Source organism: Anomaloglossus baeobatrachus, chromosome 1, assembly GCF_048569485.1.
Source record: "Anomaloglossus baeobatrachus isolate aAnoBae1 chromosome 1, aAnoBae1.hap1, whole genome shotgun sequence".
Lineage (NCBI taxonomy): Eukaryota > Metazoa > Chordata > Amphibia > Anura > Aromobatidae > Anomaloglossus > Anomaloglossus baeobatrachus.
This window is the reverse complement of record NC_134353.1, coordinates 259739341-259751389: the sequence shown is the minus strand read 5'-3', so window position 1 is coordinate 259751389 and position 12049 is coordinate 259739341. Positions and strand designations below refer to the sequence as shown.

General features: G+C 54.1%; 1 protein-coding gene across 3 annotated transcripts in view; it reads right to left on the bottom strand.

Annotated features, from left to right (window-relative positions):
* The window catches only part of SEC24B (SEC24 homolog B, COPII component), a 153133-nt gene that overhangs the window by 53911 nt on the left and 87173 nt on the right, over window positions 1-12049 (bottom strand). For all 3 annotated transcript variants that reach the window (XM_075349283.1, XM_075349292.1, XM_075349302.1), the window contains 3 exons: window positions 9966-10021; window positions 7514-7720; window positions 6865-6988 (listed from right to left, as the gene is read on the bottom strand). In XM_075349283.1, the coding sequence (XP_075205398.1) occupies window positions 6865-6988; window positions 7514-7720; window positions 9966-10021 (387 nt within the window). The remainder of the gene's footprint in view (window positions 1-6864; window positions 6989-7513; window positions 7721-9965; window positions 10022-12049) is intronic.

The window sequence follows — 12049 nt, the reverse complement described above, 5'->3', positions numbered from 1 at the left end:
TATAATAAGGTCCACGACCGGAGGTTGTGGCTTACCAGACCGTTTGTGTGCCCTCCGGATCCCACAGCTCGGACCCCCAGACAGATTATGCAGAGATGCTGCAGCCAGCGCCGTCGGTGTGAGAACGCTGATAAAATGGCGCCGGAGCGAGGAGAGGGGGCGGGGCCTAGTCAAAGAGCGGGATCCGGAGGGCCAAGGAGATATACAGGGGAGGGAAACATCTCCTCAGAGAGGAGTGTCCTCCCCTGTGCCGAACGGCCGGTGGGCGCCGCCGCACTGTCCCTCTGCATGACTGACATGCAGGGGCAGTGAAAACGAAACTAGGCCTCAGGCGAAGCCTAAATTTTACAATGCGGCCGGCGCGCAGGCACCCTCGGCGCGGTTCTCAGGTGAAAACCAGAGAACCGCCCGGAAATGTCACAAACGTTAAATAACACACTCTCCCCAACAATAGAGTGCAAGGGACCCCCTGACAATAACGTCTCAAATACTTAGCTTGTGAGACGCAGGGCCAGGTCCCTGAGGGATGAGTGCTCCGTCCGGCAGGATCCTGAAAGGGCTGCGGATGGAGACCGGTCTCCTGCAAGGCAGTGAGAACCGTGCTGGCTCCCACTTCAAGCCAGAGCCCGAGGGATGGTGAAAAAGCGCGGCATGTAAGGCTCCAGCCCTGAAATCAACCTTAACAACACCGCCGACACAGTGGGGTGAGAAGGGACATGCCGGGGGTCCAGGCTTGGACCCGCTTTTCTTCAAACTCTTTAAAATCAAAAATCAGATGAGAATGCATGTGTGGATGTGTGCCTCCTGAACACAAAGCATTGAACTGGCTATATTTGGTTATCCAGGGCGTGTATATGCTCGGAGGGAGGAGCTACACGTTTTAGTGTAGTACTTTGTGTCCCCTCCGGAGGCAGAAGCTATACACCTATGGTCTGGGTCTCCCATAGGAACGATGAAGAAAGACTATATTACTTACCGGTAATGGGATTTTCCTGAGTCCACGACAGCACCCACGAGAGAGGGATCCGCCCCCTTCAGGACAGGAAACCTACAGATAAAAAAGGGGCAGTTCCCCTCCCTCATCAGTTGGTTGCAGAGAACCGGGAGAGGAACCTCCAAGGAATGAATATACAAAATAGACAACTCCCCGGACACCAAAAAAGGTGAAAAAACAAACCAGAAAGGGCAGGGGTGTAAAGGGTGCTGTCGTGGACTCAGGAAAATCCCATTACCGGTAAGTAATATAGTCTTTTCCTTTCGTCACGACAGCACCCACGAGAGACTTAGAGAGATTACACTCAGAGGGTGGGAAAAAAACAGCGCGAAGGGCCAAGCCACCAACGGAAGACAGGCGAAGAACAGAGGCCAGCCGGCAGAGCCCGAAAAGGCGGACGGAGAAGACCAGGGCGCAGCCGTACAATACCAGCGATGGAGACACCGGCCAGAACCACCCAACGCTCAGAAGAAGGAACCGACACCGAGGAGGCCAGAGGAACTCGCCGCACCGCAGACGATGGGGAACAGCAACCCACAGCCATCGGGACAAGGGACGGCACGCCAAGCGAGGACCACAGTCGGAATCCTGAAAGACAAGAACAAAGAACAAAGACCTACCTCCCCCGCCAAGGGGCCGACCGAGCGACAGAGGCGAGGACAGAGCCCCACGAAACGAAGGAACCGAGAAAATACCCCGCACGGGAAGAACCCAAGACACATCGCGCAGCAGGAGAACAACCGGGACCGGAACGCCCCAAGGAGGGAAGGACCAACGGACAGTGACGGACAGGCACAAACACGCCCAGGAGAGGCAAGGGCGACCAAGATACAGAGGAACAGGCACAGCACCGCGCTGGACGAGGAGGAGAAGAGACCCAGAGGAGAAGCAGGAAGCCCGAGGCGCCAGGCCAGGCGGAAGGTCAGGGAGGCGCAAGACCGCAGAGGCGCAAGGCAGGAGCGCCGGAAGGAGCAAGCACCAAAGTGCAAGACCCAGAGACGTAGGAGGAGAACACAGGCCCACACAACCAGGAGGGACCGAGGCACAGAGGCCCCGAGGCACAGAAGCACAGGCGCAGGATGCACAGAGCCCAAGAGGCACAGAGTCCAAGAGGCACCAAGCCCAAGAGGCACAAAGCCCAAGAGGCACAAAGCCCAAGAGGCACAGAGGCACAGAGCCCAAGAGGCACAGAGCCCAAGAGGCACCGAGACCAAGAGGCACCGAGACCAAGAGGCACAGGGTCCAAGAGGTACAGAGTCCAAGAGGCACAGAGTCCAAGAGGCACAGAGTCCAAGAGGCCCAGAGGCCCAGAGGCCAAGAGGCCCAGAGGCCCCGAGGCCCAGAGGCCCAGAGACCCAGAGGCAGAGAGGCGAAGAGGCACAGAGGCGAAAAGGCATAGAGGCCAAGAGGCACAGAGGCACGGAGGCCAAGAAGGAAGAGGCATCGAGGCACAAGGGCCAAGAGGCCCAGAGGCCAAGAGGCACAGACGCACAAGGGTCAAGACGACAAAGACCAAGCGGCACAGAGGCCAAGAGGCACAGAAGCCCCGAGGCACAGAAGCCCCGAGGCACAGAAGCCCCGAGGCACAGAAGCCCCGAGGCACAGAAGCCCAGAGGCACAGAAGCCCAGAGGCACAGAAGCCCAGAGGCACAGAAGCCCAGAGGCACAGAAGCCCAGAGGCACAGAAGCCCAGAGGCACAGAAGCCCAGAGGCACAGAAGCCCAGAGGCCACGAAGTCCCGAAGCAGGAGACACAGAGGCCCAGAGGCACATAGGACAAGAGGCACAGAGGCCAAGAGGCACAGAGGCCAAGAGGCACAGAGTCCAGGAGGCACAGAGGCCAAGAGGCACAGAGGCCAAGAGGCACCGAGGCCAAGAGGTACAGAGGCCAAGAGGCACCGAGGGCAGGAGACACAGAGGCCCGAGGCCAGGAGGCCCAGAAGCAGGGGGTCCGGAGGCACAGAGGCACGGGGCCCCGAGGTCCAAGGCCGGGAAGGTCAGGAAGCCACAGAGGCCCAGAAGCCACAAAGGCCAGAAAAAGCCAGGGGGCCCAGAGACCGGAGGCCAGGAGGCAAGGAAGCACAGAGGCCCGGAGGCCACAGAGGCAGGCGGCCAGGAGCACAAGGCACAGAGGCCCGAGGCCAGGAGGCACCGAGGCCAGGAGGCACCGAGGCCAGGAGGCACCGAAGCCAAGGCAGAGAAGCCCGAAGCCAGGAGGCACAGAGGCCCGAGGCTAGGAGGAACAGAGGCCCAAGGCCAGGAGGAACAGAGGCCCAAGGCCAGGAGGCACAGAGGCCCAAGGCCAAGAGGCACCGAGGGACAGAGGCACGCGGACAGGAAGCACGAGGCCAAGAAGCACGAGACCCAGAGCACGAGGCCAGGAAGCACGAAACCAAGGAGCACGAGACCAGGAGGTACCGAGGACCGAGGCCCTGAACACAGAAGTCCGGAGGCCCCGAGGCCACACAGGCGCAGAAGTTACACAGGCGCAGAAGGCCACACAGGCGCAGGAGGCCACACAGGCGCAGGAGGCCACACAGGCGCAGGAGGCCACACAGGCGCAGGAGGCCACACAGGCGCAGGAGGCCACACAGGCGCAGGAGGCCACACAGGCGCAGGAGGCCACACAGGCGCAGGAGGCCACACAGGCGCAGGAGGCCACACAGGCGCAGGAGGCCACACAGGCGCAGGAGGCCACACAGGCGCAGGAGGCCACACAGGCTCAGGAGGCCACACAGGCTCAGGAGGCCACACAGGCTCAGGAGGCCACACAGGCTCAGGAGGCCACACAGGCTCAGGAGGCCACACAGGCTCAGGAGGCCACACAGGCTCAGGAGGCCACACAGGCTCAGGAGGCCACACAGGCTCAGGAGGCCACACAGGCTCAGGAGGCCACACAGGCTCAGGAGGCCACACAGGCTCAGGAGGCCACACAGGCGCAGAAGGCCACACAGGCGCACAGGCCACACAGGCGCAGAAGGCCACACAGGCGCAGAAGGCCACACAGGCGCAGAGGCCACACAGGCGCAGAGGCCACACAGGCGCAGAGGCCACACAGGCGCAGAGGCCACACCGACGCAGAGGCCACACAGGCGCCGAGGCCACACAGGCGCAGAGGCCACCCAGGCGCCGAGACCACACAGGCACAGCGGCCACACAGGCGCAGAGGCCAACAGGCGCTGAGGCCAAACAGGCGCAGCAGCCAACAGGCGCAGCGGCCAACAGGCACGGAGCGAACAGGCACCGAGGCCAGACAGGCACAGAGGCCAACAGGCACAGACGCCAACAGGCACAGAGGCCAACAGGCACAGAGGCCAACAGGCACAGAGGCCAACAGGTACAGAGGCCAAACAGGCACCGAGGCCAACCGGCACAGAGGCCAACCAAGCACCGAGGCCAACAGGCACAGGGGTCAAACAGGCACAGAGGCCAAACAGGCACAGAGGCCAACAGGCACAGAGGCCAACCAGGCACCGAGGCAAACAGACACCGAGGCAAACAGGCACCACCGAGGCAAACAGGCACCACCGAGGCAAACAGGCACCACCGAGGCAAACAGGCACCACCGAGGCAAACAGGCACCACCGAGGCAAACAGGCACCACCGAGGCAAACAGGCACCACCGAGGCAAACAGGCACCACCGAGGCAAACAGGCACCACCGAGGCAAACAGGCACCACCGAGGCAAACAGGCACCACCGAGGCAAACAGGCACCACCGAGGCAAACAGGCACCACCGAGGCAAACAGGCACCACCGAGGCAAACAGGCACCACCGAGGCAAACAGGCACCACCGAGGCAAACAGGCACCACCGAGGCAAACAGGCACCACCGAGGCAAACAGGCACCACCGAGGTAAACAGGCACCACCGAGGTAAACACGCACCGAGGCAAACAGGCACCGAGCAAAACAGGCACCCGAGGCAAACAGGCACCCGAGGCAAACAGGCACCCGAGGCAAACAGGCACCCGAGGCAAACAGGCACCCGAGGCAAACAGGCACCCGAGGCAAACAGGCACCCGAGGCAAACAGGTACCGCAAACAGGCACCGAAGCAAACAGGCCCCGAGACAAACAGGCAGAAGGGCCAAGAAGCCAGGAGGCCCCGAGGCCACAAAAGCCAGGAGGCCAGGTGGCCACAGAAGGTAGGAGGTCCGGAGGCCACAGACGCCAGGAGGCCATGAGGGCACAGAAGCCAGGAGGCCACAGAAGCCAGGAGGTCAGGAGGCCACAGAAGCCAGGAGGCCCGGAGGCCACAGAAGCCAGGAGGCCCGGAGGCCACAGAAGCCAGGAGGCCCGAGGCCACAGAAGCCAGGAGGCCCGAGGCCACAGAAGCCAGGAGGCCCGAGGCCACAGAAGCCAGGAGGCCCGAGGCCACAGAAGCCAGGAGGCCCGAGGCCACAGAAGCCAGGAGGCCCGAGGCCACAGAAGCCAGGAGGCCCGAGGCCACAGAAGCCAGGAGGCCCGAGGCCACAGAAGCCAGGAGGCCCAAGGCCACAGAAGCCAGGAGGCCACCAGAAGGCCACAGAAGCCAGGAGGCCACCAGAAGGCCACAGAAGCCAGGAGGCCACCAGAAGGCCACAGAAGCCAGGAGGCCACCAGAAGGCCACAGAAGCCAGGAGGCCCGAGGCCACAGAAGCCAGGAGGCCACCAGAAGGCAAGAGGTCCGGAGGCCACACAGGCCCGGAGGCCACAGAGGCCAGGGCCAGGACACAGAGGCCAGGCGGACACCGGAACCAGGAGGCCACGTAGGCCAGGCGGCCACAGGGGCCAGGACCACAGGGCCAAGGTCCACCGAGGCCAGGAGGCCCCAGGAGTCAGGAGGACACAGGGGCCCAGGAGCCCAGAGGCAGGAGGCACAGACGAGTACAGACCCAGAGGGCACCCCGGCGCACACCCCAGGGCAGACACCACCATGACGCCGGCCACAGCACAGCAGGAGGGACGCCGCCGGCAGAGGGACTGACCGAGAAGGGGAGCAATCCCCGGACAGAAGGGCAGGGGAAGGGCTGGCAGAGATCGACAGCCGAGCCCCCCCTGAACCGCAAAAGCAGGAGCACAGTGTTTCGGACACCGACGCTGGACGCAGCAGGCCCAGCGCATAGGCCACACAGGCGGTGAAGACGCAGGCCCGCGTCAGGGAGAGGCACTGGCCCGACCGCCATGTACTCACCCGCACCGCAGCGACCGGCCCGGATGGAGGGGACCACGGGCTTCACTAGGAACCTTTCCGGCCGCTCCCCCGGAAGAGCTCCTGTATTACATCCGGGTCACTTCAGCAGGGAAGCGTGCACCTTCGACGCGGCAGGGCCCCCCCTGCCGCGCACACGTCTGGGAGAAGCACACCCTGCTGCAGGCGCCATATCTCCCGGAGGCAAAGCCGGGCAGGAGAAAGAGGACGAGGTGCACCGGAGGACGGAGTCCACGAGGGGAGCTCCACCGACCGTGCTTCCGGATCCAGAGCTCCGCCGTTCCCTAGGAGACCGCACGGACTCAACAGGACCCAGGCACTGCAGGTTCCTCTCCATGCAGGACAGGAAACCAACTGATGAGGGAGGGGAACTGCCCCTTTTTTATCTGTAGGTTTCCTGTCCTGAAGGGGGCGGATCCCTCTCTCGTGGGTGCTGTCGTGACGAAAGGAAAAATATTCATTACAACCATGGAGTACAACGGTCTTTCCTATATTAATGCACAGAGCTGCTTCTCTTCTGTAGTGCTGACAGGTAGTGGTGTTGGGACTCTGATCCTCAAAGAACTGACATTGAGGATCTAATTCATCAACAATAAGGTCAGGGATTGCCCCCTTTACCAGTGTATTCTTTTACAATCACAGGCAGAAAAAAAACCCCGCACTGCTACATATTGACCAACCTAGTGATGCCAGGTCAGAATACTGAGAACTTAGAAGAAACAAGTCCACAGCGGTTTGTTGTCCGGAGCAATCCAAAGCCAACTTCTTATAGAAATCGGTGGCGGGGCCCAAGTGCTGTATCCCCTGAAAAAAAAAATAAAGAAAAAATCATGCAGGAATAGATTGTGGAAATTACCTCCCATCACCTTAAAGAAATATAATTTATTACCACCACAATTCATCATTACCACCACAGGGGTCTAAAAGTGGTTGTCGGTTGTCCACCTTTTTAATTCTTTACATAAAGCTAAAAGTATTTTTTCAATTGGGTTTCTTTAAAAATTGTGCATTATTTTCCTTTTACAAACTCTTTATTGTCCTGCACATTCACCTTTGATATGGTCTTTGCTCAAAAATTAACTAACAGTTGCTCAGAAAAAGACAAATTTCCCATTAGACAATTTTTATTGGTGCCCAATTATAAATAATTTTACCTCCCAATACAGGAATTTAAGTAAAAAAAAAAAGTGTCCGAAAGGTTGAACAATTAAGATTTCCACAATTTTGTGCGTGGGATAAGGACTGAGTTCTATGTGGGATTTTAGTTTTACATTTCTCACAACCACAAAAATTTGTGAGACCATAAAATCTACGTAATGGACATTGTACCTTTAGGCTGGATCTTTGGTTCGGATCTTCTCTGGATTGCAGAAGGCCAGCTCCTAAGGACGGCAGCTGAGTCTGGAATACTGATATTCTTCCCCCAGTGGGAGACATCAATTTAAAAGCTCCTTGAAGAGCGGGCCCAAGAGCACTGTGAGTTTCTCTTGTGCAAGTAAACATGCCAGGTAAGGCGGTCAACAGATCTTTGATAAGCTAGGCAGAAAACCATGTAACAACACTCAGTACTCAATGACATAAAAAAACATTAGTAATCAGGCTTTATCTTTTATAAGAATTGTAGTGCCGAGAACTCTATTTCACTCATGGACACCAGAGCCATACCTGACAGACTGCATCAGAAGTAAATTTTCGCTTTATGTTTTATTGTTCAAGATTCACAAAAACCAGTTGAATGAGTTCTTCAGGCCATTATGGTCATATGGATACTGAATATGTGTAGTTTTTTGTTACATGTATAACAACAACAACATAAAGTATTTTAGAGGAGAAAGAAACAACTGATTATTTTGTGGTGGGGACTTTTTTTTTTTTTAATACGTTTTATAGAATGTTAAAGGGGTGGTCCACTACACAGCATAGTGACCACACATTGATGTAAAGCTCATAATGAAGGCTTTTCTCAAATACCTTGTGTAGTCAATTGTACCTCTGAGCGGCACTATTGCGTTCTGCTCATCCCCATCACGTGACCCTCGGGCTCCATGGCCTCTGAGAGCCGGTGAGGTCACGTCAACTTCCAGTTGACCCGATATCACCGAGGCGGGTCCCAGTCTCCCTGAGTGACTGTGCAGTGGGGAAGTCTCATCACTCGTCACAGACCAGCATCACTTCTGCTTGTGGCGCTCTGCAGCGAAGGAAGGAGCGTGCGACATGCTGGGCTGTGATGAGTGGTGTAACGCCGCCCACACCCCCGGTCACTCAGGGAGACTGGGGCCAGCCTCGGTGGTGTCAGGTCAACTGGAAGTTGATGTAACATCACCGGATCTTAGAGGTCATGAAGCCCGGAGGTCACGTGATGAGTATGAGCGAACCGCAATAGCACCACTCAGAAGCACAATTGACTACACAAGGTATTTGAGAAAAGCCTTCTTTTTGAGCTTTACATCGATGTGTGGCCACTATGCTGTGTAGTGGACCACCCCTTTAATTTTACATAGTGGTACAAGAGATTGAAGGAGCACCAGTTGCAGGGTAAAACAGTCCACTGGTGTGACAAGTCACTGGTAGAGCTGATCTGTGTCTGCTAGGCTGGGTAGAAACCCAGCTCTCACGTGATGTCAGGTCCTATAAAAGCATCAGCAGTGCCAATGCTTCTTCACTCTACATAGTGCTCATTAGGCACTATAAAGCCAGCAAAATAGAAAACAGAAGTTGTAATAGACCGCATCTGTCTTAACCTCAAAGTCAGTCCCTGGAAGTGTCTAATAGTCAAGCAGTTGACCCAGAAACAATCACCATATATTTACGGTGCTTGATCACTATGAAGTAAAACTATCAACTGACAAAAGCTCACAATATACAGTTCCCACAAGACAAAACAATCACTGATCTCGGGGAGACCAGCCAGAGAAAACATTGCCGGCAGCCAGCAAAGGCGCCCAACACAGTGAAATCCTAGGTGCATTTCCCCCTAGGATGTATGCAAATCAAAAAAGTCCATGGAGCCTCTGTTGGAAGTCTCGACACGGAAAATAGCCAGATATCCCTTCGGCAAAGGACCTAGTCTAGGAGTGGCTCTTTTAGTCAATATCCAACTCTTGACGCGTTTAAAGATATGACAAGGGAAATAAGGCCAGGTATCCATCCACAGAAAGCTGTTTCGGGGTACTGCCCCTCATCGGTGTGGAGTAGGATTCTGGGCATGTAGGAGCAATGCCTAGTAATTCTTTTAGGAGACCAGGTGCGTATGGTGGTCTCCTAACAAGAGTCACTCCTTGGCTAGGTCCTTCCTGGAGGGATATCTGGCTATTTTCCATGTCGAGACTCCTAACAGAGGCTCCATGGACATGTTTGATTTGCAGTCTACTAGGCATTGCTCCCACCTGGCCAGAATCCTACTCCACACTGATGTGGGGCAATACCCTGAAACAGCTGTCTGTGGATGGATACCTGGCCTTTGTATTTCCCTTGTCGTATCTTTAAACTTGTCAAAGAGTTGGATACTGACTAAAAGAGCCACTTAATATGGTGGTTATGGTGGTCTCCTAAAAAGAGCCACTCCTTGGCTAGGTCCTTCCCAGAGGGATATCTGGCTATTTTCTGTGTCGAGACTCCTAACAGAGGCTCCATGAACTTTTTTGATTAATATACAGTTCCCAGAAGAAGTTGGCTTAGTGTAAATATGTGACTAGCATCCAACAGGAAAAGGTGTGCCAAGCTTTACAACAGTCAGCTGCCAATCACCCCATCAGAAAAAAAAAAACCAAAACATTCTTACCCCCAAGCTCTCGTGAAGATTTACAAGTAAGCCATCAGGTGTAGGTAAGAATATTTCTGAAAGAAAACAGAACAGTCATTTAAGCGACAAAAACTCCCATTTACATTGAATAACACGCAACGCATACAAAAAGGAGGGGAATCTGTTAGCAGGTTTCTGCTACCCCATCTGACAGCAGCCTAATGTACATACAGAGACCCTGATTGCAGGGTAACGTGTCACTTACTGAGCTGTTTGCTGTCATTTTGATAAAATCAATGCTTTCTCTTCTGCAGATCTATCAGTTATACAGAGCTCATGAATATGCTGGACTAGCAGACAACACGCCAAGTAATCCTTTAATGATAATCTCCTGCTGTTTAAACCGTGATTTCATCAAAATTACACTAAGTAGCCCAGTAAGTGACACACTGCTGGAATCAGTATCTCTGCCCCTACTTTATGCTGCTCTCAGATTAGGTGGCAAGAACCTGGTGAAAGATTCCCTTTAATCAAGGCCTGTGAGTAAGTAGTTTTTTTGCACACAAAGTAGCACAATTTGTTGTTTACTTGTCTCTTCTCGATTTTATAATGCTCCCATCGCTTTTTCCCCTAAAATCGACAAGCGCTGAATGGAGAGGAGCAAGGCCAGACACAGCCTGACAAGTTCACTTGGCTTCAATTTATGATGACTGTGGTTTGAAATACCAGCTTCTGAAAATTCCCCAAATGTGTTTCTATGCAAAAATATTTGAGACTAAAAAAGTTAAAATTAAAAACTATGGAGGGTGATATGTCAATCTTTTTTTAATCAGAGCAATTTCGTATTCGCAAATAACAAAGGAATAGGAAAAACAAAGGGATAAGCTATAAATCTCCTTGCTGCATTCACTTCTAGCTAAAAAAAAACACCCATTAACCTGCAGCAAAAACTCTTTCCATTTTACTGTTCATTTAGCCTAATAATATATACAGTAGAGAGTAGTAATTATAATAAGTAAGAAAACAAAAAAAAACAATAAAAAGAGGAGCAAGTGGAGCTTTGTAAAGGCAACGCTCCTTGATAGAGAAAATTATAGTAAACTAAACTAGATTTGGCTCAAAAAAGTAAACGGGTGTATGTGACACTGCAGACATTAAATGATGATCCCATGATACCGCCACACAAATGAACGGTGTACACTGCAGGGGTAATTGTACCCTAGCTTATAGAAAAGAAGATTTTGGTTACTCACTGTCAAATCTCTCTCAGAGCCTTCATTAGGGGACACAGGAAATCATGGGTGTAGGCTGCTGCCACTAGGCAATAAATAATTTAGCGCCTACTCACTAGAATATACCCACCAACCGGAGCCAAGCTGATCAGTTAGTGTGAAAGCAATAGGGGAAGCAATGTAAACTAAAATACAGACTGGCATAATAGAACAGAGGCATTCAAAAGGGTGGGTGCTGTGTCCCCCAATGACGACTCCAAGAAAGATTTTACGGTGAGTACCCAAAACCTTCTTTTCTCTATCGCTTCATTGGAGGACACAGGAAACCGTGGGATGTATGAAAGCAGTGCCCAAGGGTCGGAAGACAAAAGACAAGAGAAATGTAAAAGCAGAGGCGAGAATCTCGGGTCGGAAACCAGCAAATGAAATATACCAAACCACTCTGCCCAGGCCCGAAACCACCAGATAAAAGAGTAAAGGGGGCTTTACACGCTATGACATCACTAATGCAAAGTCGTTGGGGTTACGGAATTTGTGACGCACATCCGGCCGCGCTAGCGATGCCGTTGCATGTGACACCCATGAGCGATTTTTCATCGTCGCAAAAACGTGCAAATCGCTCATCAGTGACATGGGGGTCCATTCTCAAATATCGTTACTGCAGCAATAACGAAGTTGTTCCTTGTTCCTGCGGCAGCACACATCGCTCCGTGTGACACTGCAGGAACGAGGAACCTCTCCTTACCTGCCTCCCGGCCACAATGCGGAAGGAAGGAGGTGGGCAGTATGTTACGTCCCGCTCATCTCCGCCCCTCCGCTTCTATTGGGCGGCGGTTCAGTGACGTCGCTGTGACGCTGAACGAACCGCCCCCTTAGAAAGGAGGCGGTTTT